This window comes from Babylonia areolata, chromosome 9, assembly GCF_041734735.1.
Source record: "Babylonia areolata isolate BAREFJ2019XMU chromosome 9, ASM4173473v1, whole genome shotgun sequence".
In the NCBI taxonomy this organism is placed as follows: domain Eukaryota; kingdom Metazoa; phylum Mollusca; class Gastropoda; order Neogastropoda; family Buccinidae; genus Babylonia; species Babylonia areolata.
The window spans coordinates 46420521-46447574 of NC_134884.1; the positions used below are offsets into that span (position 1 = coordinate 46420521).

General features: G+C 43.1%; 2 protein-coding genes across 2 annotated transcripts; one reads left to right on the forward strand and one right to left on the reverse strand.

The window, feature by feature from the left end:
- Nucleotides 1-1526: 1526 nt before the first annotated feature.
- LOC143285533 (uncharacterized) lies at nucleotides 1527-14327 on the reverse strand. Its single transcript, XM_076592891.1, has 5 exons — nucleotides 12206-14327; nucleotides 11318-11486; nucleotides 9085-9339; nucleotides 7635-7881; nucleotides 1527-3954 (listed from the first exon to the last, which is right to left on the reverse strand). The coding sequence occupies exons 1-5, from the start codon at nucleotides 14131-14133 to the stop codon at nucleotides 3665-3667; spliced, it is 2889 nt and encodes a 962-aa protein (XP_076449006.1). The 5' UTR covers nucleotides 14134-14327; the 3' UTR covers nucleotides 1527-3664.
- Nucleotides 14328-14430: 103 nt separating this feature from the next.
- On the forward strand, nucleotides 14431-25983 carry LOC143285897 (sorting nexin-20-like). Its single transcript, XM_076593342.1, has 3 exons — nucleotides 14431-14732; nucleotides 20427-20560; nucleotides 21498-25983. Exons 1-3 carry the CDS (start codon nucleotides 14537-14539, stop codon nucleotides 22167-22169), a joined length of 1002 nt encoding a protein of 333 aa, XP_076449457.1. The 5' UTR covers nucleotides 14431-14536; the 3' UTR covers nucleotides 22170-25983.
- The last annotated feature ends 1071 nt before the right edge of the window (nucleotides 25984-27054 follow it).

Genomic DNA, 27054 nt, shown 5'->3' on the forward strand with positions numbered 1-27054 from the left:
AGTCACAGACTGATGGCTGGGAGGACGTGGGTTCGATTCCCAATGGAGGTTGGTATTTTCGGCTTGCGGCTGGCTCCTATCCAGATTTAAGTAAGGTATGGGCTCAAATGGGATCACACAGTGGAGTATTATTTACTTCATGGATGTGTTTTTGGGTGTGTTGCTCAAATTTCCTGACCAACAGTGGGTCTGTTTCTCTTGGGTCTGGTTAAGCCAGGATATCATAATGAAAGGAAGTGTAGAGTACCACCTTGTCATGTAGTCCCAAACCTAATGGATCTCCAAAGCAACATCATTATCATTACCATCGTCCTCCTTCACTCTAAATAACTAAACAATGTCCCAAACTTGGAGGACTTTCATGTCCTACTTTCATGATGACCTTAGATTCAATTCCCCTCCATTTCTGTGCTTGAAGTAAGTCCTGTCAGGGTCTTTGGTGTTGGCAGATTCATGGGGGACTCTCACTGGAGGGATGTGGTAGCGGTCTCCACTCTGGGAGTAATGGTCAGTCTAACTCCATGACTAAGCTATTATTGTCATCAGTAGGGGGCTTAGTAGGTGGTGTCCTTTGTATATTAAATCAGAGCAGGCACTAGTAACACCATCAAAGCGACTCAGCAGCAGTGCAGGGTCTCCTCTGGTGTGTGGCCAGAGGAACAAGGGATGGCTGTGTACAGGGAACTTGGAATGAGTGGCATAGGAGGGGAGTAATGCCACTAAAATGGTGCAGATGATCCGACAAAAAAAAGAAAAAAAAAAGAAGAAAAAAAAAGGGTTAAATGTTTCATCACCTTTTTGGCCATCAGGGCAGTGAATTAGTATCCACTGTGTCCATGGCTCGGCACAGGAAGGCAGGGCCAATCCTCTCCTTCCATCCTCTTTAACCTTCTGCAACCAAAGTCAGGTACCCATTCACACCTGGGTGGAGTGAGGAAGACTGGAGTAAAGTGCTTTCCCATGGACACAACATGCTGAAACAGGGCCTTGAACCCTGATCACTGGTGAACATGGATCAGAAATCCAATGCCAAACCAGTTCTGCCGCAGCATCTCTCAGGGACGTGAGTGGGTTGAAAACAGCCCATGAGAACCATCAAAACAAAACGCCACACTTGGTTAAACAAAGAAACAGAAAACACATACACGTAGAAAAATAATCCACCCTGAACTAGCAGAAGAGGAAATCCAGTAAACCTATTGTCACAATCACATGACAGCTATCTGACAGCAACCTATAGTCACATGATAGCAACCTGACAGCAACCTTCAGTCACATTACACAATGTTAGTCACATGACAACAGTCTGATAGAATGTTAGTCACATGACAACCTACATCACATGACAACCTGACAGCAACCTAGTCACATGACAGCAAACAACATGATGTACATCACCTGACAGCAACCTGCAAGCAACCTAGTCACATGACAGAATGCTGCAGTCACAAGACAGCAACCTACATCACATGACAGCAACCTACATCACATGACAGCAACCTACATCACATGACAGCAACCTGACAGCAACCTACATCACATGACAGCAACCTACATCACATGACAGCAACCTACATCACATGACAGCAACCTACATCACATGACAGCAACCTGACAGCAACCTACAGTCACATGACAGCAACCTACATCACATGACAGCAACCTACAGTCACATGACAGCAACCTACATCACATGACAGCAATCTACAGTCACATGACATCTGATATCTGATGTGAGCTTTCTGCCACATCTGTCATTGTTTAGGATGAGAAGAAGAAAAAAAACAACAACATATAATTCAAAACAGCAATACTGTTCTCAGGGTCAGGAACAAATGTATTGCAGTGGCCAGTTTTGGCCATTACTGCAACAGACTTGAGCATGCAATTAAAAAAACAACAAAAAAACCCTTTAAAAATGAACACATTAATCGTATTACAAAGTGATAATCAATAATGACAAACTGGAGACGGAGAACACATTCAATTTCAACATGAAGGAATACTTTGAAAGATATACCATGAACAGAGATACCATAAACTATCACAATGAAAAAAACAAAAACAAACAAAAAACAAAAAGGCAGTACATGTACTCACATTCATACAGCCAAACCAGAACAGATAAAAAACAAACAACCAACAAAAAAAAAACCCACAAAAAAACATTGATCAATACATTTCATGACCATACACGTCCAAATCAAATTCCTGCTGCCTTGACACCAGCAGAGTAGGAATAGTCCTTTTTCCCCAATAATTCTCATATATCACATGACACAATGACATTTCTTAAGATTTTTTTCTTCTTCTAGATTAAAAAAAAGAAACAAACGAAACATGCTAGATAAACAATACTCCTCCAGTGCAAAATGGTCAACAATGAACATTACACAATATGCAGTAACAGTGTTTTTTTGGTTTTTGGTTTTTCTTTTAATCAGAAGGCTGCTATTAGTATTATTAACCCGTTGACTGCTGATGATGAGTACGCTCGTCAGTGAAGGGTTGTTGACTCTCAGAGATCAGACAGAGCTTACAGGTCAGGATGTCAGTGAAGGGCTGTCACCTCACCGAGATAAGACAGACTGAACTTACAGGTCAGGATGTCAGTGAATGGCTGTCACCTCACTGAGATCAGACAGACTGAACTTACAGGTCAGGATGTCAGTGAAGGGCTGTCACCTCACTGAGATCAGACAGACTGAACTTACAGGTCAGGATGTCAGTGAAGGGCTGTCACCTCACCGAGATAAGACAGACTGAACTTACAGGTCACGATGTCAGTGAAGGGCTGTCACCTCATCGAAATAAGACAGACTGAACTTACAGGTCTGGATGTCAGTGAATGGCTGTCACCTCACTGAGATCAGGCAGACTGAACTTACAGGTCAGGATGTCAGTGAAGGGCTGTCACCTCATCGAAATAAGACAGACTGAACTTACAGGTCTGGATGTCAGTGAATGGCTGTCACCTTACTGAGATCAGACAGACTGAACTAACAGGTCAGGATGTCAGTGAAGGGCTGTCACCTCACTGAGATCAGACAGAGCTTACAGGTCAGGATGTCAGTGAAAGGCTGTAATCTCACTGAGATCAGACAGACTGAACTTACAGGTCAGGATGTCAGTGAAGGGCTGTCACCTCACTGAGATCAAACAGAGCTTACAGGTCAGGATGTCAGTGAAAGGCTGTCATCTCACTGAGATCAGACAGACTGAACTTACAGGTCAGGATGTCAGTGAAGGGCTGTCACCTCACTGAGATCAGACAGAGCTTACAGGTCAGGACCATTCACTGATGTATCTAAAGAACCCTTCACTAAGATGTAAGAAACCATTCCCTAATGGATCAAAGCGAACTTCAACTGACGGATCTAAGCAACCATTCCCTGACGGCTCTAAGCGACCATTCCCTGACGGCTCTAAGCAACCATTCCCTGACGGATCTAAGCAACCATTCCCTGACGGATCTATGCGACCATTCCCTAATGGATATTCCCTGATGGATATAAGCGACATTAAACCACCATTCACTGTTGAAGCAAAGCGACCATTTACTGATATATCAAAGCAACAATTCACTGACCAGTCTTAGCAACCATTCACAGATGGATCTACAGCTGGATCAAAAGCACCATTCCCTGAGGGATCCAAGCGACCATCACTCCTGGACCTGCTCCACGTAGCTGACAACGTCTGGATCAGAGGATGAGGTGAACTGGAGGCGGGCGATGATGGGGATCCCCTCTGAGGTGGCGATGTTGATCTGGGCCTCCTGCAGCTGGGATCCCTGTGCCACGCTGTCCGTGCTGGACTTGGCCAGCTGGGCGATGGTCTGCAGGGCCTCCTCCGTCAGCTGCACCTCTGAGCGGATGGTGATGTTGCTGTCGCCCTGCGCGATGGTGATGGGCTCCATCATGTCCACCATCTGAAGGCCCTCCACGTCAGACACTGCCGCAACAACAACACACACAGTGACACCCACATATAGAAACACACACACACAAATACTGAAACACACACATAGAAACACACACGCACACACTGACACACACACACACACTCACATACACAGTGACACACACACATTCACACACAAACACACACTCACACACATTGACACACACATGCACATACACACAAACATATGTACATACACACACACACACTGACACATGCACGCACATACACACACACTCAAACACACATACATACATAAACACACACACACACACACACAAATGTACAGTTTCAGTTTCAGTAGCTCAAGGAGGCGTCACTGTGTTCGGACAAATCCATATACGCTACACCACATCTGCCAAGCAGATGCCTGACCAGCAGCGTAACCCAATGCGCTTATTCAGGCCTTGAGAAAAAAACAACAACAAAAAAACCCACAAAAAACAACAACAACAACAAAAATAAATAAATAAAATAAAAAGAAATAAGTAAATAAATAAATAAATATTAGATAAATACATAAAAAAGAACTACTACTGAAAATAATAATATTTATAAGGCGCAAAAACTTGAAGTCAACTATAAGCGCACAAAAAAAAAAAGAAAAGAAAGAAAAAAAAAGAATAAAATAAATAAATTAATTAAAAAGACAACAATGATGATAAATAAGCAAATAAATGTAAAACATGCAGACAAAAAAACATTATCACACACACACACACATGCATAACAGATATGCACCAAACATGCAGTTTCACAGATAAGAAAGCACAACCAAATACACATAAATGTACATGAGCCCCAAAACACACACACACATACACACACACATTACCCTGCACCCCCTCTACCCCCCCTCCTCCACACACTCATTTCTAAGCTACGTATCGAAGCTTCCACGGCATAAACACACACACACACACACAGAGGCACACTTACTTGTACAAGCACACACACACACGCCCATATCTCCCACCCCCAACCCCACACAGATATATACAAATATATATATATGCACACCCGCACGTTCCAATATTCCGTTGCTCCCACAGTGTAGGCATGCATACACACATATACCTCATCCTCTACCCCCCCGCCACACACACATGCACGTGCACAGAACTCTCCTGACACTTGTGTACACTTACACCTTCGCGCACGCACACACACACACACAAACACACAGATACACACACGCACAGAGGCTGCCACTGATTGGCCGCAAGAGGGCCACATGTACAGAAACACGCAAATGCATGCACAACATGCACTGACACAAGCCGCAGAGTTTGGGTCAGTCTGATTTGTTTTTTGCTTTCACTTTTCAGCAAGCATGATAAGAAATTGAAAGTATCCTAGTAGTAATGACTCCTTGTAGCAAACATCTGGTGTTCCTTACAATATGAAATATAAAGCAGGTGTGAAGTCTCGTTGCAATTATATTTTATCACTTTCTCCCATTAGATCTGTCGTAATCCACTTTTGATATAAAAATTCACTTTGACAGTAAAACAAAACACACCTTCAGACAGGAAAAATGGAGAGAGAAAAAGTTAAGGGGTGTGGCACTGTTGTGGTGCTGTCCGTGTGGAGCAACCAGATTTTCACAGAGAGAAATCTGTTGTGTTCTTTTAATTAAAGGTCAAAGAACCTGTTGGATCACAAAACACATAATGGCTTAAAGCAATAAATCAAGGTGCAATAGGACTTTACACCTGCTTTGTATTTCATAAAGGAAATTTTCTATCTAAAATTACGTTTAAATAACATACTTACTGTGACCCAACTAGTGCAGACTCCGGCAGGGGTCTGACATTCCTGTCCTGTGCAAACTACTATCCGCCTATGCGGAGAAAACGAAAGTACTATGGCCGATAACCTCCTGGAAGTAGGTAACGTCCCCTTTGTCCCCCTGGCTAGCGCCCTCTTTTTCCGGCAGCCATCTCGACACCTGTTCCTGTGCACTTCATACGGCTAAGTTTTCTCACATTTTCTATCTGTCTATCGATTCTTTGGCATTTCTGTTTTGTGTCCTATTATGTCTTCAAATAGGTCGCAAAATTATGTGGCTCGATTCGGAGATCGGGCTAAAATTAAGGCACGATTGCAATTGATTCGCGATCACTCTGGGCCCTCTACCTCTGCCTCTCTCAACAACGCCAACCCCACGCGCCTCCTCCGGCGAGTTCTAGAGGTTTGTTATCCCAAACACAGGTCTGTGGTACCATTGATGTTTCTAATTTTGAACCGCGAACGGACTCGACGCGATCCGCAATTTCTCGGCTCTGCCAGTCGGCAGTGCCCGAGTCAACCTCCTCTATTCCTTTCCCCATGCCCAGTCTTAACAAGGGATTATAGCACAAACCCTTTGGGGAAACAACACCATACATTTGCTCTGGATCCACACGCTAGACTGGGCCCTATGTGTGATGTGTCCGTGGTGGCGGCCGTGACATCGGATCACGAGCCCCCACGCGGCATGCCTCGACCGTCTCGGATCCAATGGCGACCGAAGCGTGTAGGGATGCCCTCCCCATGTGCAGGGAGGAAGGTGGACCACTAGGGGACACGCTTGCCAATACGTGTGCACCCCTCCCCTTGTCACGATTTTCCAATCCAAGGGAGGTAACTCCTGCTTCGGATCCCTTACCAGTGACCGCTGCGGTTACTTCCCTTGCACCGGCACTGCCCCTTGCCTACAGTGCAGGTGCGTGCACTGTTCCAGCAAGCTATGCAGTGATGTCCACATCTGCCATACCGCCGGCTGCTGCTGTTTCCCAGCCACTAACGGTCTCTCAGCAAGCTGCTCTACCAAACAACCAGTAGCTCACTGTCAACTTGCTGCAGCAATTATGCTCCACTCTCCTTCCTGGTGCCACACCTTCTCCTGCTCCTTCTACTGCAGCACATCTCCTTCCACCACCCCCTGCCACCTCCCAGCAGCTCCCCTCCACTACAACAGGGCACACTCAGAGCAACCACACTGGTCACGTGCTCAGCACACAGCCTGACCCATCATTCTATGCCACTGAAGAGACATTTTCTGATGGTGACAAAGACACAGAGGAACCACCTTCAGAGGAAAATCAGCAGGAAGCCCTCCCAGCTTCCTACACTCCAGATAGGGTGGAGACAATTCAAGCACCGGGCACGCCTCAAACCTGCGGTGCTATGGAAATTATGGGCATCCACAGATCCTCCCATGGCCCTCACTAAGCCCTTACACAGTCGCCCATGGTACTTGACGCCCTGCAAAACACTGGCACGCATCAGGGGCCAACCAATCAGCGATGTCCCCTCTGACTCTGTCCCCATCATATTATATTGTAAAGCAGATCTTCACTACTACTTGTACAAGAAATCATTATAACTTGAATCCCTTCATTATCAAGCTTGCTTCAGTAAAAAACAAACCCCCCCAAAACAACAACAAAAATCAACAAATACCAGAACTGATTGCAGTGATTCCATATATACACAAATAAACACACACACACCAACACATCCCCACTCACTCATTCACACACACACACACGTATACAATGCGAATACACACACACACACACACAAACATCCCTCTCCACCAACAACACACATACCCACCCAACACACACGCTAACATCCCCCCCCCCCCACCGCACCCACGCACCCCTCCCTCTGCCTCCCCCTACCTGATCTGACGACAGTTCCATCATCAGCCACAGTAAGGGTGCCAGCGGCCATGTGGCGAGCGTCTCCAAACTTCATCTTTTTTCCCGGGGGCTGGCCGATGCCATGCTGCTTCAGCTTGTGTTCTTTCAGCTTGTCGTAGCGCGTCGTGGTGTAGGTGCAAACTGAGCAGTGGAACGGCCGTGTGTCATTGTGAAGCAGCATGTGGCGACGCATGTTCTTGATCAGAGAGAACGCTTGGCCGCACACCTGTAATGCATATCATGATATCATCATCATCATCAGAATCTGAATCAGCTTGTGGAGACACCCCCAATACAGCGCCAACACCAAGCTCAGAAAGTAAACAATGTGTTGTGCTGTGTACTTTCTACACTCCTCCATGGCTCAGAATGCTGGAGGATGACTGATAGTGATGTTACAAAGTTGTCAACCTTCCATGCAAAAAGCTTGGAAGAATGCTGTAAATCTTCTGGCCTAATACCACCTCCAGTCAACACTACTCACCCAAAGCAATGAAAGGAACATAGAGACTGTCATTACAAGAAGGCCGAGGAAGTTGGACATTTTCTGTGAAGAGTACAAAGTCACATCACCCAGACAGTCCTTCACTGGACAAAAGAAGCAGCAAGAGGAAGGCCAAAGAACATCTGGCACAGAACAGATAGAGAACTCAAGACCCTGAAGCACACCTGGGACACCATTTACAGACTGCCAAAAACAGACAAGAGTGGTGGTTCTTTGTTGCTGCCCTACATACCAGAGGGCCTAATGGGCAGTAAGTAAACACAGGTCTGCAATACAGGTGTGTCAAGCTCAGCTTTACAACAGTGACCCTGGGTTGCTACAGAAGTGACCGAACAATATTCTTCACTTTTTCCCAGACATTTTCCAGTCAGACTGAAAATTTGCCATACCAAACACAAAGGCAAATTGAATAAAAAAAAAAAATTAATCTGCTGCATCACTGATGAAAGACATCAGCAAACAGCCCAGTATCAATGTTCAATTTCAATTACTTTTTCACCTTTAATTATCACATTCTGAAAACTAAAGAAAATGAACCACATGAATCACTTTGTTGGAATGTTCGATTCTCTCAGTCTCACCTACCAGTATTTTCTCCCTGGGGGAGAGCACACAACGAAATTTGTCGTGACAAAAAAGTAATCTAATACATTTTGAACATCATCCAAAATCAAGAAGTACTTAGATTCAATCATAAGCCGTGTATACTTATTACAATTACAAATTAAGTTCAATTCAGTGCACTTTTCGTGCAGGTCCAGTGAAAAAAAAAAGGAAAAAAGGAAAAATAAAATAATAAACTTTTGAAAAGAAAAAAGAGAACAAAAAACAGAAAAAAAAGCTTCAGAGAACCACACAACCCCAACCTCCCCTTTCCCATCACATCCCATCAGACCCAGGGTTCGATCCTGCCTGCCCACCCACCTCACACTGGTGGGCCTTCTCCTGTGTGTGTGTCACCATGTGGTACTTGAGGTTCTGCCGCTTGGTGGCCTCGAAGGAACAGCCGGGCTCCGGGCACTTGAAGGTATCGCCCGTGTGGATGAGGCGGTGGGCCTTCAGCTGGCTTTTGTGGGCAGTGGCGAAGCCACAGATGTCGCACAGATGATCCTTGGTGGCACTGTGCGTCACCATGTGGCTCTTCAGGGCATGCTTCCACTTGAAGCCGTTGCCACAGATCTGCCGTGAAGATGTCACACCTTCTGTCAGTAATGTCTTATATTCTATAATTATTTCAATGAAAGAGAGAGAGAGAGATAGAGAGGGAGAGGAAGAGTGAGAGGCAAAGACAGAGAGAGGGACAGAGACACAGAGAGAGGGACAGACACAGAGAGAGACAGACAGAGAGAGACACACACACACACAGAGATAGACACTAAGACAGAGACAGAGAGACATAGACACTGACACATTTTATTGTCCATTTAGCAGATAAACCCTGTAGACAAGGGTGTGTGTGTGTGTGTGTGTGTGTGTGTGTGTGTGTGTGTGTGTAATCATTTCATTGAACAATAATATCAGCAGAGCTAAAACTATAAACAGAGAGAGAGAGAGAGAGAGAGAGAGAGAGAGAGAGAGAGAGAGAGAGAGAGAGAGAGAGAGCGAGAGAGAGTAAAAAAAAAAAATTAATAATTTTTAGTGCATATTTGAAGTTCCACTTGAACTTCCAGTAGTTGAAGCCATTGCCACAAATCTGCCTGTGAAAAACATGTACCCATGATTGATGAATGGGTAAGTTTATTCTCTGTGAGTGTGACTGGATGGGGACTGAATCAGAATTGTGATATATATTATATATAATGCCTCTGTAGAGCTCTGCAAAGAGAGGAAGAGAGAGTGAGTGAATGTGTGTGTGTGTACTATGCACATGCATATATATATATATATATATATATATATATATATATATATATACACACACACATATATATATATATATATATATATATATATATATATATGCATGTGCATGTGTGTGCGTGTCTTTGTGTTTGTAACTGTATGCAAGTAAACATGTGTGTGTGTGTGTGTGTGTGTGTGTGTGTGTGTGTGTGTGTGTGTGTGTGTGTGTGTGTGTGTGTGTGTTGCAGAAGGTGGCAGAATGGTTAAGATGCTTATCTGCCAACACACTTTATACGGTATCTGTGAGCGTCTGGGTTCAAATCCAGTCTAGCCCTTTCTCCCTAAGTTGACTGGAAAATTTAACTGAGCATCTAGTCACTCAGAGAAGATCATAAACAGAAACCTGTCCCATGTACAGTATGCACCTGGCACACCGAAAAAGAACCTATGGCAAGACAAGTGTTACAGTTTTATACTCTGGCAAATTCTGTAGAAGATATCCACTCTGAGTCTGTCTGATAGGCAGACAAAAAACATGTATGCATGAATGATATGGATACTTATATAGCACCTATATCCTCAGTTGGAGACCAAGCTTTTAGTACTTTACAAACTCAGATCATTTCCAGAACAGGCTGCCTACCTGGGTAGAGCCGACTGATGGATGCCACTTGGCACTGATCATTTGTTTCCTGTGTCAGTCTGATTTTGGGCAGAAACATATATATACACACTCTGATAGACATACATGTAACATTTTGCGTGTATTACCTTTTCGTTTATTTACCCCACCATGTAGGCAGCCATACTCCATTTTCTGGGGGTGTGCATGCTGGGTATGTTCTTGTTTCCATAACCCACTGAACGCTGACATGGATTACAGGATCTTTAACATGCGTTCTTTGATTTGTGTGTGTATACACACGAAGGGGTTCAGGCACTAGCAAGTCTGCACATATGTTGACCTGAGAGATTGGAAAAATCTCCTCCCTTTAGTGGCTTTACCCACCAGGCCCCGTTACCGAGATTCAAACCTGGGACCCACAGATTGAAAGTGCTTTAACCACTCGGCTACTGCCCCCGTCATGCGCTAAAGGCCTGACTAGCACACTGGTTTCAATGCTGCTGGTCAGGCATCCATCCACCTAACAGAATTGGTGAGGTGTACATGGATAATCTGTCAGAATAAAGTGACACCACCTTGAGAAACAGAAACTGTGTGTGTGTGTATGCCTATAACTAGTATAAGTGCATGTGTACCACCTCACACCACATGTGTGTCTGGAAGTCACTTAACACAGAACACAGCTCTTACCTGGCAGACAAAGGGTTTCTCGGTGCGATGTTTAGGCAGGTGGGTGGTCAGCTGGGTGCGTGTCTTGAAGCGCATGTCACAGGCATGGCAGAAGTAGGGCAGGATGTGTGCATGTCGCAGCAGGTGGGTCTCAAAGTTCTCCTTCGTGTCAAACTGGCTTTCACAATAGCTGCCCAATGATTATTTTAACAATATGCACAGAGAGCGACTCAGCGAGGATAAGATTAATATTTCAATTTTCATTAAAGTTTTATGTGAACCCAATCCTTAAAAAAAAAAAAAAAGCCCACTACAGTCTCATAGTCATACTATTTTTAAACGTAATAGACATTTTGAAGAAAAAGTAGAGTATACTATTCCTAAAAATAGTACTAATATCAATAAATAATATTAATTAATAAGTATACTTTGCCGCTGAGTTGATTCTGTAAAGACTAATATATCATTTTCCTTTGTGTGTATGTGTGCGCCAAACATTTGAAATAATTCGTCTGGGCCTTCAATGTTTCACCATGGGATAAAAGGGATAAAACTTGACAAATGTCTTAGTTAATGAAATCTTTTTTCATGATACAGGTTGACCATCTGACCAAGTTTTGTCAAGTGTTAAACTAGATGCGGTTCACAAGATAAACCTTAAGTGTACCCTGGACACAAACACACTGTTGATTACACTTATACAGAGTTACACTCATATAATGATATATATATATATATATACGAGTATATTTATATATATATATATATATATATATATATATAACAGACTCACTAAGTCACTCTAGTCTAATGCAGTCATATATAAAACGAAACTGAGATATCACAGGTTCAGTTTGTATCTATTTTACCAGACCTCAACGAATTTTCTACACATGTAAAAAACATTACCTGCAGATCAGGTCTTCATGGAGATGTCTTTTCCGGTGCTGCAACAACTGCCGTGCCTTGGTTGTGTGAAAATTACATTCTGTACATGTGTAGCTTCTTGTGTCTGTCTCAGGATGGCGTTTCATGTGCTGGCGATAGAAGCGAAATGATGCTGTTGTAAAATCACAAGTCTGACACACGAACTTGATGGAAGATTCAATGCCTGCAGAAGCCTCATTTACAGTTTTAGACAATGCCTCGTACACACCCATTGAGCCCCTCTCACTTTCATCAAAAGATTTTTCGTCATCCTTTAATGATTCAGACTCCAAAGCACTACTCTGCCGGCGCCTCCTGATCAGTGAGTGCATCACATAATCTGAGCGAAACACTGATCGTGGAATGCCAGCACGACGTCGAGGTGAAGTCCATGAGGCCATGACAGATGTGATGGGTTTGCGGCCACGAGTTCTTGACAAAGTCTCTGGTTGTTCTTCTTTAATGCTGGCAGACTCTACTTTTACACCCCCTTCTGTACTTACCATCTCCTCTTTCACACATCCTTCACCACTGACTGTTGAAATGGTGGAATCAGTAGCTGATGCTGAAGTAGCCGGCATCTCTTGAGATGAAAGTGACTCTGAGGGGTCTTTCCCTATCAATTCTCCTGCACTTTTCATTTCACTATTTTCAGCATCTGCAATACTTGTTTCTGTTTCTGAAGGCTTTGTGGGTGAAAGAACATCAAGGGCTTCATCATCAGGTTCTTGAATAAGTTCAGGATCACTGTCTGACAAAACTTCTCGTACTTTACGTCTCCGGCCACGACCCCGGTTTCCTGGTCTCCCTCGTTTCCTTCCCCTTGATGGTGTGACTTTTGGTTTGCTAGGAGTATCTGTATCTGTAGCAAAGAAACCTGCTGTGTTCACAAGACTTTGTTGAAGTACTGCTCCAGGGTCAGCAGGTTCATCTTTACTTAAAACTGGAATTTCTGTCTCTGGGTCGATTTCACTGTCAACAATGGGGACATTCACAAATGGAATCATAACATTTCCCGTCACTGTTCCATCTTCATTTTTCAACAGGACAGTCCCATCCTCATTCTTTATCAGAACTACAGAACCTTCTCCTTGCCTTACTGCCTCAATGGGTTTCATTTCCTGTGAGTCAGGCAGGCTATCAGAGTCCAACTGTGTTGCCTTATCTGTAGGAACTGGGCAATCATTGTCAATGACATTTTTAAGTTCATTTTCAGGATCCCCTAAATCTGGTTCTAGTTCATCACATACACACTTTCCTTCTGCCAAATCTTTGTTCTTGACATCTGCATCCTGCTCAGAGACACTTGCTGACAAAAGTACTTCTTGGGGCAATTTCTCAATGCATAATCCACTAGACTTCTGAAACATCACCAATTCAGTTTCTGTTGAAGCATTAGCTTTCTTCACCCTCTTTGAAGGTGCATAATCTGGCAGTGAGGAAGGTGTGGATGTTCTTTTGTCAAGGGGTTGAGCCCCTAGCTCACCCTTTAAGAATCTGTCGCAGTAGTCCAGAACGCGTTGAATTTGCATGATCCTGGCAATTTCAACAATCTGGGTAATAATAACAGAGTTCAGTTCCAATGTACAGGTGTACATATATTCCACAACATGGCGTACTGCATCACCATAACCACTGGTAGCGTCTGCACCATCAATCTGAATTTCAATCACCTGTGGTGTTTTTTCGCAAAATGCTCTCGGCTGATCTGGACCGAGGCCTAAAAACGATCCAAAATAGGGACTTGCCGCTGCTAGAACGTTAGAATGTGCATATATGTGATCATCTCTCACTTTAAGAATAACATCACAAAACCTTGATGTTGCTCTCTGTTCATTCAAAATCGAAAGTACGCGGCTAGTTTGGTCTGTATCACGGAAAATAGATGGCCTCACCATAAACGTCGCCATTTTGAAGGGAGCTCGGCAAAGTCAATTGAAGTTTTTTTTTCAAACTAAAGCTTAAATCCCGGGGTCAGAGCACTGTTCATAAAATGTACATGGCATTCACATATTCTTTAATATTCTCGCCCAGCGCAAGTTAATAACAATTGAATGTTTTGAAGAACAATGACAGAAATCACACACAAGCAAGAAAATACTTGTCTCCCTCCATGTTGGAGAAAAACAAATGCAACATTATAGGAATCAAATTGTTCGAAGATACAAACAGTTTTCAACTCACTTCCCAGACGAAGCGGAAGTCGATAGAGTTGCAGACGATTTTGATCAGAAAAGAAAAAGAAGATACTTTTCTTGTCGCAGAACTTTATAATCTGTGCTTCAGAAACGGTGTTGACCTTGTTTTCGAGCAATGGATGCATTTATGAAAAAGGTTCGACATAAGCATGTTCCGTTTGACGATAAATGTGACGCAGAAGTGGATGATTCGGAACTAGCTCTGGAAGATGACCAAGATGATCCATTTCAGACACCAGGCTTTGCCGGAAAATTGACGTTTGCTGGTGGTGACTGTGGTATTGCCAAGGACATCACAGATGAAGACAGAGGTGATAATGTTTTTTCTTCCTTTTTTCCAATGGAAGATTATTGGATTATTTCCTATCTGAATTATATGTGGGAAAGAATAATCCACGTTATAAGTATTACATGGACTGTACTGAACTGCAGGAAACTTCATCTGAAAGAGATCTTGGCGTTATTGTTGACCCCAATCTCTCATTTGATACTCATATTCATGAAACCATGTAAAAGCCAACAGACTGACTGGAAAGTGGAATGTTAGTTGGGAATGTACAGTGTAAAAGTAAGAACATAATGATACCTTTATTTAAGTCATCTGTTAGGCCAGTCTTGGAATATATGGGAATTCGGTCTGGAACACAGGATTAGTTAAGCATACAGACATTATTGAAAATGTATAAAGAAGATTTACGAAAAGAATTAATGGCTTTACTGATATGGACTATGAAAAAAGACTGCACTTACTTATTTTGGATGGCACTGGCCATCAAAATCTCTGAAGAAAGGAGCTCTATGCCCCAGCATCCACTGCATGTTCATGGAGGTTGTAAATGACCTGGGCTGGGAACAGATGGTGCAGGAACCCACTAGAGGAGAGAATTTCCTTGACCTGTTCTTGACAAACCACCCAAACCTGGTGCCACGCACTGAGACACTCCCCGGACTTGGTGACCATGATGCAATGTACCCTCCAATGAAACGCCAGCCACATATACTTATCCCAATCAACACAGAAGTCAGTAAAGGACCCTTTAAAGAGGCAGCCCAACATCTGAATGACCATCTAGTGTCCACTTTCACTGATGACAGCAGCACTGAAGAGATTTGGACAGAGCTATGCAGGGTCTGAAAAATGCCCTCACTGAACATGTCCCACACAAATTTACAAATAGTAAACGTAGCTGTCCATGGATCGATAGTGTGGCGAATAAGCTGATCCGAAGGAGAGACTGACTGTACAAGCGGCGGAAGAAATCTGGTGATGAAGAAGTGCACAAGCGATTCAAGACTCTCAAGCGACAGTTGCTGAGGAGATTGCTCCAGCCTTCACCCTGCTCTTGAGATTGCTCCAGCCTTTACCCTGCTCTTCCACAGTTCCTTCAACACCGGAATACTGCCACATGACTGGAAGCAGGCTTACATCACACCTGTCTTCAAGAAGGGAGAATGTTACAAGGCAGAAAACTATCGACCAATCTCCCTCACGTGTGTAGGCTGCAAAATGATGGAGCACATTGTCACCAGTAACATCATGACGTACCTGGAGAGCAGTGGTCTCCTTTGCCCAGAACAGCACGGCTTCCGAAGAGGACAATCTTGTGAAAAACAGCTGCTCGGATACATTGACGAAACCACAACTGAGCTGGAAAAAGGAAACCAAGTGGATACAATTGCCTTGGACTTCTCCAAGGCCTTTGACAAGGTCAGCCACGCCCTGCTTGTTTGTAAGTTACAGCGCTATGGAATTTGAGGTCAGCTCAACACCTGGATCAAAAGCTTTCTTGAGGACAGGCAGCAAGCAGTTGTGGTGGAGGGAGTCACCTCAAAATACATTCCAGTCAACTCAGGTGTTCCCCAGGGCTTGGTCCTCAGCCCATGTGTCTTCCTTCTCTACATCAGCGACCTCCGAAATACCATCAAATCTAAGGCCAGATTATTTGCAGACGACACCATGTGCAACAAAATAATCAAGAAGGAAGCTGACCAGCAAACACTCCAAGAAGACCGAGTTTCCCTTTCCATCTGGGAGAAACAGTGGGCCATGCAATTCCACCCGCAGAAGTGCTCCACCTTGAGTGTCAGTAGAAAGAGGAAAAAGATCGCACCAAACTACAAACTCCATGGCCATCCGCTTGAAAATGTCAACACCACAAAATATCTTGGTGTGAACATCCAAGACAACCTACGCTGGGAATCCCACATCAATTTTACAACTAACACAGCCAACAAGACCTTAGGCTTTCTCTGGCACAACTTGAAGATAGGGAACAAGAAGACAAAGGAAACTGTGTGCAAAGCCCTTGTTCGACCTATCCTTGAGTATGCTGCATCTTTGTGGGATCCCTATACAGCCAGTGACATCCAGGCCATTGAAAAGGTCCAGTGCCGAGCAGCAAGATGGGTCACAAACTGACATCGACAGACATCTTGTGTCAGCTCCATCCTTAGCTCTCTCAACTGGTACGCTCGACAAGTAGGATGGAAAAAATATCGCCTGGAGATGTTTTACAAGTTCCACCATGGTCTCATCTCCATCAACTCAGTCTACCTACCAACAGCATCAGACAGCAGGCTGAGCTCCAGGAAAAACAACACCTGCAACTACGACATACCTGCCTGCAGGACGCAGTACAGACAGATGTCTTTCTTCCCTCGTACCATTCCGGAATGGAATACTCTGCCCCAGGAGGTTGTCACAGCCGAGTCGCTGGACTGCTTCAGTCTAGACTCGCCTCCTACCTGTGACACAACAGAATAGATTCAACCCCCTTACCCCCACTACCCTCCAACACCTGTTTAGGTCCCCCACCCCACCCCCCACCAGCCAGCAAGTCCACCCACCTCTACTTTTTTTTTCTGCTGGAAAGTAGCTGGATTGGCCTAGCTGGAGATGCGAACACACCAGTGGACTGCGCCCCATCTCCCATATCAGTTAACAGAGCATCTCTCGGTAGCCCAGCTAAATTGCGCCCAACAGCAACCTCCCATAACACCACAATTTTCATCAGCATACTGATGTTGGTCGTTAAGTGGAAGAAGAAGAAGAATATAGAAGACTGCGTGGTTATTTAATATATATATATATATATAAAATGATGCATGGTTTTTATGACAGTAAAACTATATATATCCCTTGTTCACCTTAAATGACAACAATGTTACAAGAGGACATTCCTACAAACTGTGAAAACTTTCTGTTCAAACTTCCAGATTTGGACTTTTTTTTAACTAACAGACTAAGAAATGTTTGGAATAATTTGCCACAAGATGTTTTCTCCGCAGGAACAGTGAATACTTTTAAAAACCGTGTTGGCACTTACTTTCAAAAATTGAAATACTAAACTCATTTAAATATTCTTTAATAAGCATTGCGCACTGTTAGATTATAAAAAATCTCTATACATTTATGGAGGCTCTCACTTCCCCCCAAATGGGCAAAAGGCCTTAATGGCCTAAAGGCCTTCATATTGATATGATATGAATCACCAGGTTGTCATCAAGATGAAACAAGATTAGTATCGGTATCAATATGTTGCAGAAGCCAGTTTAGCTATTGTCGAAACAAATTTGGGAGAGCGCATGTTAAAAAGAGTTCTTCTTTCTATGTTTTCTGAGTCATAGTCATTGTATATGATCATTGATCTGGATCTTCAGCTAGTCTTACTGGCAGGTGTTAGGAACTTTTCTGGTGGTAGAGCCATTCCTCCAGGGATGGTATAGTCTTTGTACTCACAGCATTTGAGTCACACAGCCTAGGTCCCTTGGCAGTGAATCAGCAGCCTGGCATTGGACCAGCTCAAGTCTTCCATGCAGCATCTTTCTTAAGTGGCACGATACCCCTTTATATCCAGTGTTGAGTTGACAGGAAAGAAAAGAACCATCCACCGACTCTCTGGAGAGCAGTTCCTTACGTTACGTTTCAGGAAGCTGAATGAGCAGTAGGCCCTTTTGTAGATGATATGGCCAATCCTGTAATCCCAAGAGTACATCCCAGTGATACCTTCAGCAGTGCACTGCCCCCATGACCAAAACACGATTTAGGACCAGTGACTCCCAGGAGGTGCCATGGCAGAATCGGTCAGGTGTTGGACTTCTGATCTCAGTGTTCACTAGTGATCAGGGTTTGAGGCCCTGTTTTGGCATGATGTTGTGACCAGAGGAAAGGCACTGTTCTCCCAATTTTTACTCACTCCACCCAGGTGTGAATGGGTACCTGACTTTGGTTGTGGAAGGTTAAAATGTTGAAAGGAGTGGATTAGGCCCAACCTTCCTATGCTGAGCCACAGACACATATGATATGAATTCACTGCGCCAGTGGCAGTAACAGGCTATGAGAATAAGTAGGGGTTATGTTGGATATTATTTAGAACTACTTCATTCAGATGGAAGAAACAGGGCAGTTTGCTTTTGTATAGAATGTAACACTTTTCTGTGCATTGAAGCGCATTCCATGGCCTTTTGCCTGTTTTTCTGGACTGGCCAGATCTTTCTGTCAGGTAATATGGTCTTGAAAGAAAGAAATTGCCAGGCACCGGAGACAGTCATCCACAAAGAGGTGTACTGTTGACTTTATGGTCTGTGGCAGGTTATTAATGTCACACAGAAAGAGTAAAGGACCCTGAACTGTACCTTGTGGGACACCTGATAGCACTTCTGTTTCCTCTGATTTCTCTCCCTTAAGAACCAACCTCATTTTCCAACAAGTCAGGTAGTTCTTGATCCAATGGGTCCTCTGGTTTAGCTTGTTGAGGAGTCTGTCATGTGGTTCTGTGTCAAAGGCTTTACTAAATTCTAGTTACAGCTTCCCCTTACACTTGCACTCTCTAATTAACATCACTGCAGGCTGGTGTATTTTGAAGTTAATGACTTGCGCTTGACTTGGATTAAAGTGAGGGAGAGTTGCGCAGGTCGTCAGCCTCACTCTCTCGTTCCTGCCTATCTGGACCCATTGGCAAGACATAGTTGAGATGGCTGGAGATAGGTCTGGACACAGTAGATGGCCAGTGGTGTTGTGTATGTGTCTCACTGCGCTCTTTTAACACTCCATGGCACATTGCTGAGAATCGTCTTTCTGCAGGTTGAACCAGTGATGGTTTCTTCTGCGCAGTCCGCTGAATTAAGGTGTAACACTCTGGGTAAACAAGCCCTAATTGTTGAGGGTCCACTGCAGTTATTTTGGCATCCTCATCCACCATTGCAGCTGTTGGGAGATGTCTCCTCTTCCACTTGCTCTGCCATTGGGATGACCTCTTTGTATTGGACCTGTACATGGGGGCTGGTTCATAGGTGCCAGGGCATATATATCCACACACTGGTGGGCCATGTGCACCGCACGTCATGTATAGGGGGCCAGCAACCACCTCCCTTTATTGGCATTAGCCATCTTTAATGATGTGCCAGATATGGCAGAGACAGTCTCTTTTCAGATCAGATTTTCATGTTGGATCTGCACCCCACATGTGGCAGGTAGTACTGGGTTACATGGTTATCAGTAGCAGAGAAGAACCTCAGACCAGAACTGCAGGCCACATGCACACACACATACAAACACATGCACACACATATATTTCTGAAATTAGTCTGGATGGGTAGAAGAGGGGCTGATATATATGTTGTTGCTGTTGCTTTGTTGGGTTTAGTGTTACTTAATGTAGTAACAGGGCAGGTATGTGTAAAATGAAAATTACTGTTTGTGTTCTTATATTACACAATATAAATGAATATTATTAATTTTCAAAGAGGTTCATTTTTCAAACATGTTTTCTCATATCTGGAGAGGTTTATTATTCATTTTGATTTGTTCATATTTTTTTTCTTAACATTTGCAAAGGTTTGTTATTATTCAAAATTGTGCTGTTTTCTTTCATTTGCAAAGGTACGTTCTTCATAATCATACATGTTGCAGAGGTTTATTTTGCATACACATGACTCATGACTATGTTTTCTCGCATTTTCTGAGGTTTATTCTTTATTACATTTTTGTATTCTTGCTATTGCAGACATGTTACAATACCCTGTGCCATACGAAGGCAGTCAGAGAGACACCTGCCGAGTGACCTTTGAGGTGACTTCAGCAGAGGTCATCAAGGAGATGCGCTCCTCTTCTGTGCTTCCAGGAAGTTCCAGTCATGTGGTCAGTTGTCTCTTCTTCTTCTTCTGCGTTCACTCGTATGCACACGAGTGGGCTTTTACGTGTATGACCGTTTTTACCCCGCCATGTAGGCAGCCATACTCCGTTTTCGGGGGTGTGCATGCTGGGTATGTTCTTGTTTCCATAACCCACGGAACGCTGACATGGATTACAGGATCTTTAACGTGCGTATTTGATCTCCTGCTTGCATATACACACGAAGGGGGTTCAGGCACTAGCAGGTCTGCACGTATGTTGACCTGGGAGATCGTAAAAATCTCCACCCTTTACCCACCAGGCGCCGTCACAGAGATTCGAACCCGGGACCCTCAGATTGAAAGTCCAACGCTTTAACCACTCGGCTATTGCGCCCTTCGTCTCAGATGAATTCCAGTGTTTCTTCCTCCCTTCCTTTCCTCACTGCTTCTGTCTTTTCTTCCCCTCCTTCTGTCCCTCATGGCCTGGCCAGGGCTTTTAGTTTATGCAGAGATCAAGCATCTGCTGTTGATTTAGGGTTGTTTTTTTTTTAAGAGTGGTGGTGGTGTAGCTTGTATTGATATGTACGCACGATCTGCAATCTCCTTGAAACTGAAACTGTCTTTCATATCTGTCTGTTCTCCACTTACCCCCCTCTCTCTCCATTTTTACCAGTCTCTGCATACTTTATGTTTGCAAGATAATTGTTTATTGTTGAATTATCATTAACTTATGATACATTCACAGTTAAAGTTTGAACAAGTAACAGTAGCAGAATATAGTACACAAATTCTTCTGCTTTTTCTTCTTCTTCCCCCTTCTGTGAAGAGTCAAAAGGGCGCCACACAGAAGAAATGTTCACCAGGTCCCTCAAGGTCTACGTTTCGGTGTTAAAGCCAGAGTCTCTGCAGATAATGCCTGATTACACAAATTGGAGACTGATAAAGAGTGTGGTTTGTTTCAGGATTACACCATCATGATCAGTTCCAGCAGCGGCCTGAAAGACATTGCCACCTGCATCGTTCGGCGCTACTCTGACTTTGAGCAGATGCACAAACTGCTGAAGAAGCGATTCCCCAAGGACCTCTCTGGCGTCGTCTTCCCTCAGAAAGTGTTTGTTGGAAACTTCACTAGCGAGACGATAGCGCGACGCAGCCGAGCCTTTGAGCAGTACCTCACTCACCTGTACTCCCTCCTGGAAGTGAGGTACTCCTCAGAGTTCACCAAGTTCTTCACGGGGGATGACTATTCCCAAGCCATGCAGAGCTTCATTGAGGGCAAGTACTTCCAGGCCATCACATCCTTGGAGCGCTACGTGCCCGTGATGGAGAAGCTGTATGGGAGTGCCCACAAGCGCTTGGCCCAAGCGGTGTGTGCGCTGGTCGTGTGCCACAACAAGATGAACCGCCCAGACGTGGCCGACACGTATGCCACGCTGGCCATGGACGGTTTGCCCGAGTCGGTGTTGACGGTTCCATTGTTGCAGATGCTTTCACAGATTCGTTGGAGCCTGGGGCGGGACAAACAGGACGTGGAGGGAAAGCTACAGGAGTTGAAGGAGGGTGGGGCGGATGTGGACTCAGCAGTGGAACTGGAAGCGTTGTTATACCAACAGTTACAGGTTGACACTCCATGAACTTCAGTCACCACTCTGCAGAGTTCTGCAGTGTGTGCTGTTGTGTATCGCCTGGTTTACTTCCCCTGCTGATTTTAGGAGAAAATGCATCTGGCAAAAAGTGTTTTATTACACATACTGTTCCATGACCCACGGGTGCAGTCTCCTGCACCTGATTTACTTCTCCTGTCGACTTTCAGGAGAAAGCACATTTGGCAAAAACTGTGATTTTCGTACGATGACCAGTTTGGTTTATAATTTTCTTTGTGACTGTTTGACAAGTCGGTCAACATTTCTTTTTTTTGTGTGTGTGTGTGAAAAATATGACCAGATATTGGTTAATAATATTGGTTAACCCGTGTATTGTCCACACCATTTTTGACTCACTTGTGTAAACAAAGTGAGTCTATGTTTTAACCCGGTGTTCAGTTGTCTGTGTGTGTGTGTGTGTGTGTGTATGTCTGTGTGTCCGTGGTAAACTTTAACATTGCCATTTTCTCTGCAAATACTTTGTCAGTTGACACCAAATTTGGCATAAAAATAGGAAAAATTCAGTTCTTTCCAGTCATCTTGTTTAAAACAATATTGCACTTCTGGGATGGGCACAAAAAAAGAAAAAAAAAGAAGCCAAATTATGTGCAAACTGAATTTACTGTTATATTTATATTTTTTGTATTCTCTAAACTTGGCACTTTGATCTGATATTCTGACACAACAGCAAGAGCAGTCATTTTTATCATTTTTTGTTCAAACAGGAACTTCTTTTGCTAAGCATGGATGTTATATTTATTTTGCATGTCTTTGGTGCAGATAGTCAAAAAGGGAAATTAATCTGTAATTAATGCTAGGGGGCTTAATTTGCTTTAAACGGATCTTTCTCATCTTAAACATTACATTTTGAAATTATAGTCAGTACATAAAAGGCTTGTGTGTTTTACTCTCAGTGTACAGGGCTTTCACTATGTTCATTTGCCCAAGTGGTCTTTTTCGGAAAATACTAAAATCAGTACAACGAGTGGACTTTACAGGTCTATTGGCTGAGCCCTGAAGGTCATGGGCAAAAGTCAATTGCGTACACATATTTATACATATTCAAAGCGTGTGCTCATATTCTTTGCGAATGCAAACGACGCCATTTTGTTTCAAGTTGTTGACCTGCCCATTCAATCCTATATTCAATCGACAATACACGATAACATGTGATGGAAAGTTGGAGAAGGAGACCGTTAAATATTTATTCAGAGAAAGATTTGTGAACGCCTCATCACTTACTGGATTATGCCCCAAACTGCCATAGAAATATCCACAGAATCAGTCGGAATTCACAGTTAAAAATAATAAACCATGAGAGTTAATACCCTTGAATTGATGAAACGTAAAAATTTCCAGTCTTTTCTCAAAATGAAGTCCTTTTCACTTCATATGACTGACGTTTAGAAGTACTTGTACTTGGCACTACATGTTACCAGTATAACAAAATACTCAATTTTCATATCAACTTTAGAACTATAAAACTAGAATGAACATAAAAGAGAATTGAATCGATGGTGTGTCAACCGGGTGTAACTAAACTTGTACATCTATCAAGATCCAGAGAAAACGGCTAAATGTTGCAGTGTGATTGCAGCAATAGCCACGTCTCCTTTACCATGGACTTTAAAAGAATTTTTAATTGCCCTTTAAGATTTTTTGAATGCCCAAGATACACCAGAATAATATGATTTAAACAGCGTTCTCACTGCGAATACTGCAATCGATTTATCTCCCTTTTAAAATGCATGTTTAAATATTATATTTTTGAACGTCAGTGAAGGAGCCACGATAGTGTAATGGGTAAGACAGTTTCTTCTCACCCGAACACGTGGGGTTCGAATCTTCCCTTAGGACTTTTTTTTTCTTTTTCTTTTAACCCAAAGCTTTATGGTAACAAATACAGAACATATTTTAATGATTAGATTTTTTTTTTTTTTTTTTTTTTTAGTGTATCACAAGTGAGTCTTGAAGGCCTTGTCTCTCTTGTTAATATATTTATTAATTTTCTAATTGTGTTTGTTTATTTATTTATTTATTATAATCATTATTGTTGTTGTTGTATAAATTTGTTGTTATTAGTAATATTAGTATAATCATTTCTACCTATTTGTTTTAAACAGTAGATGTTGTGTATTGGATCAGTCTGCTGGTCAGGCATCTGCTTAGCAGTTGGAATGCAGTGACGCCTCTGAGTTACTGAACTTAACTCAGTCTGCACGCATTGACACCACAATGAAACTGAAATTGAAACTGTGAATCAACTACACAATGAATGATTGTGTGTATGGCATTGTAAATTGTAATGCACCAGTTGCTCTGTATTATTATGTTGCATCTTGCCATTTTATGGTATTTTATGATTTGAACTTGGTATAATTGTTAAAGGCACAGAACTGGCAAACTCTGAAACTGTCCATGCAGATGATTAAATGTATTTTTGTAATACCTGTCACTTTTGGCAGAGCTTTAGTATGATGCAGTTGGTGATTGTAAGGTCAGTACGGAGAGATTTGGTGAAGTTATCACAGCTGAAATCTACACTCCTGTCATTCCGTTTGACAGGCTAAGAATATCTCAGACATGTTGATGTTCCTTAATCTTCAAAGCTTTGATCTGAGTTTTTCAACATTATTCCTGGTTTTTGATTTTTTTTTTTTTTTTAATACTGAAAAATAGACATTATATATATCAGACACATTCCTCAATCTTCAAAGTGTTGATCTGAGTTTTCAACATTATTTCTGATTTTTTGGGGGGGAGAAAAGTAGATAATATAATATCTCAGCATATTCTTTAATTAAAAAAAATTGTTTTTAAATCAATCATCAGAGCTTTGACAGCTTTGATTTGACATTTGTTTTTTCTTTCAAATGCTGAAAAATAGCCTGACTGATCACGCAGGCGCTTACGGCATGGAAGTGAGCGCTGAGAAAAGCAAGGTGATGGTCAACAGTAACAGCAACGCCCACGCCAACATCACCATGAATGGCCAGGAACTTGAAGAGGTGGAAGCCTTCAAGTACTTGGGAGCAACACTTACAAAGGACGGCAGGTCGAACACAGAAGTGAAGATCCGCCTCGCAGCAGCAACATCAGCGATGGCAAAACTGGACAAGATCTGGAGGAGCAGGAGCATTTCCCTTGCCATCAAACTCAAACTGTACAGATCCTTAGTGCTCGCCATTCTCTTGTATGGATGTGAAAGCTGGACACTGTCAGCCGAGCTTGAGAAGAGGATCCAAGCATCTGAGATGAAATGCTACTGAAAGCTGCTCTGCATCTCATGGGTCGAACACAAGACCAACGACTATGTCCAGAGCAAAGTCGAAGCTTTCGCCAGACATCAAGAACCCCTCCTGGCCACCATCAAAAGGAGGAAGCTGGCCTGGTTTGGCCACGTGACCCGCCACAACACCCTGTGCAAGACCATCCTGCAGGGCACCATGGAGGGTGGAAGAAAGAGGGGAAGACCAAGGAGAAGTTGGACAGATGATGTCAAGACCTGGACTCATCTGAAGATGCCAGAGCTGGTGTCAGAGGCTGGGATCAGACCAGGCTGGAGGAGAGTGACGTCCGCTGCATCCCTTGTGTCCCCCCCACGACCTGCTGGGTCACGGGACAAAAGACGAAAGATGAAGAAAAATAGGCATAAATTGCTATTAATGTTCTGTTTTAACTGCACAGATGAATTGTAGATACTTATAAAACATTGATGCAAAGTAACAAAATGTGATATTAACTTGCTCTTCATTCCTTAGCTTTGCTCCAGATATATATATTTTTGTGTTTCAAAGACTTTTTTTTTTTTTAATTGGTTTCCATTACTCTGAATGTAACAAAGTATGATCCACTCTCAAACTATCTATTTATTAAAAGGAATTACATTACCTATGGGTTAGGAGAAAATATATATAAACATTTTAAAGTTAAAATAAAGTATTTTCAAAAGAACAGTTTTGCAGTAAAGTATGCTCAAGTTGCAGTGATCAAAACACTAGTGAAACTGTTTGTGAATGGGTTTCACTGTCATTGTCACTGTCACTGTTTCTGAAACCTAGTCCGCTGAACACATCACAGCTGTCTCCATTTCCAGCAGTTGTGGGACAGAGCCTGAGATTTGGCAAAGCTCCTCTCTGTCCTCTCCGTGATGTTTGCTGTCATCCTCAATTCCTGTTCCCCTGCACTGTTCCCTGAAGGATGGTCGTGGGGAGCATGTCAGATCTTGTCACGGCCATACCATATCGTTTCCCCTTTTTTTCACTGTAGTCAGTAGGTTTTCATACCAACCAACATGCTGCTCTGATGGTTTTCCTAACTTTTTGATTTGTCATGTGGTCCTTGGAGATCAGTACAGAGGAGTCAAGCATCTCATCTCCGTTGATTGGATCCTTCTCTGAAGCTCATAACTTGTAAGGCTCTGAGAAAACAGATAGGACCAGAGCGTACAGAAGCTTCAGCTTTGTTCTGAGACAGATGTTCTTGCCTCTCCATGAAAATGGGGTTCAGTCTTGGCAGTGAAGTTGCACTCTATGCAGCTCTTGCCTGTCCTTTGTTCTTGGACCCATCTTCTGTGATGGACGGTGCCAAGGTTTTCATCAGACACCAAACAAGTCAGTTAGAAGACCTCTTCAATATGACCATTGTTTCCATGTTTTTAGAATTATGTTTCCTGCCAATCCTGTGCCAGAGAAGGTCAGTAATGAGTCACTTTCCATTATGGGGGGGTGGGGGGGGGGGGGGTTAATCATTTGCTTTTTTTTTTTTTTTTGCTGCCCCATCTTCTGACGGTTTCAGTGGCATTACTCCGACACCACTCATTTTAAGTCCCCCATACATGGCCACACTTTGCTTGTTTTTTGTTGTTCTTTTTTCC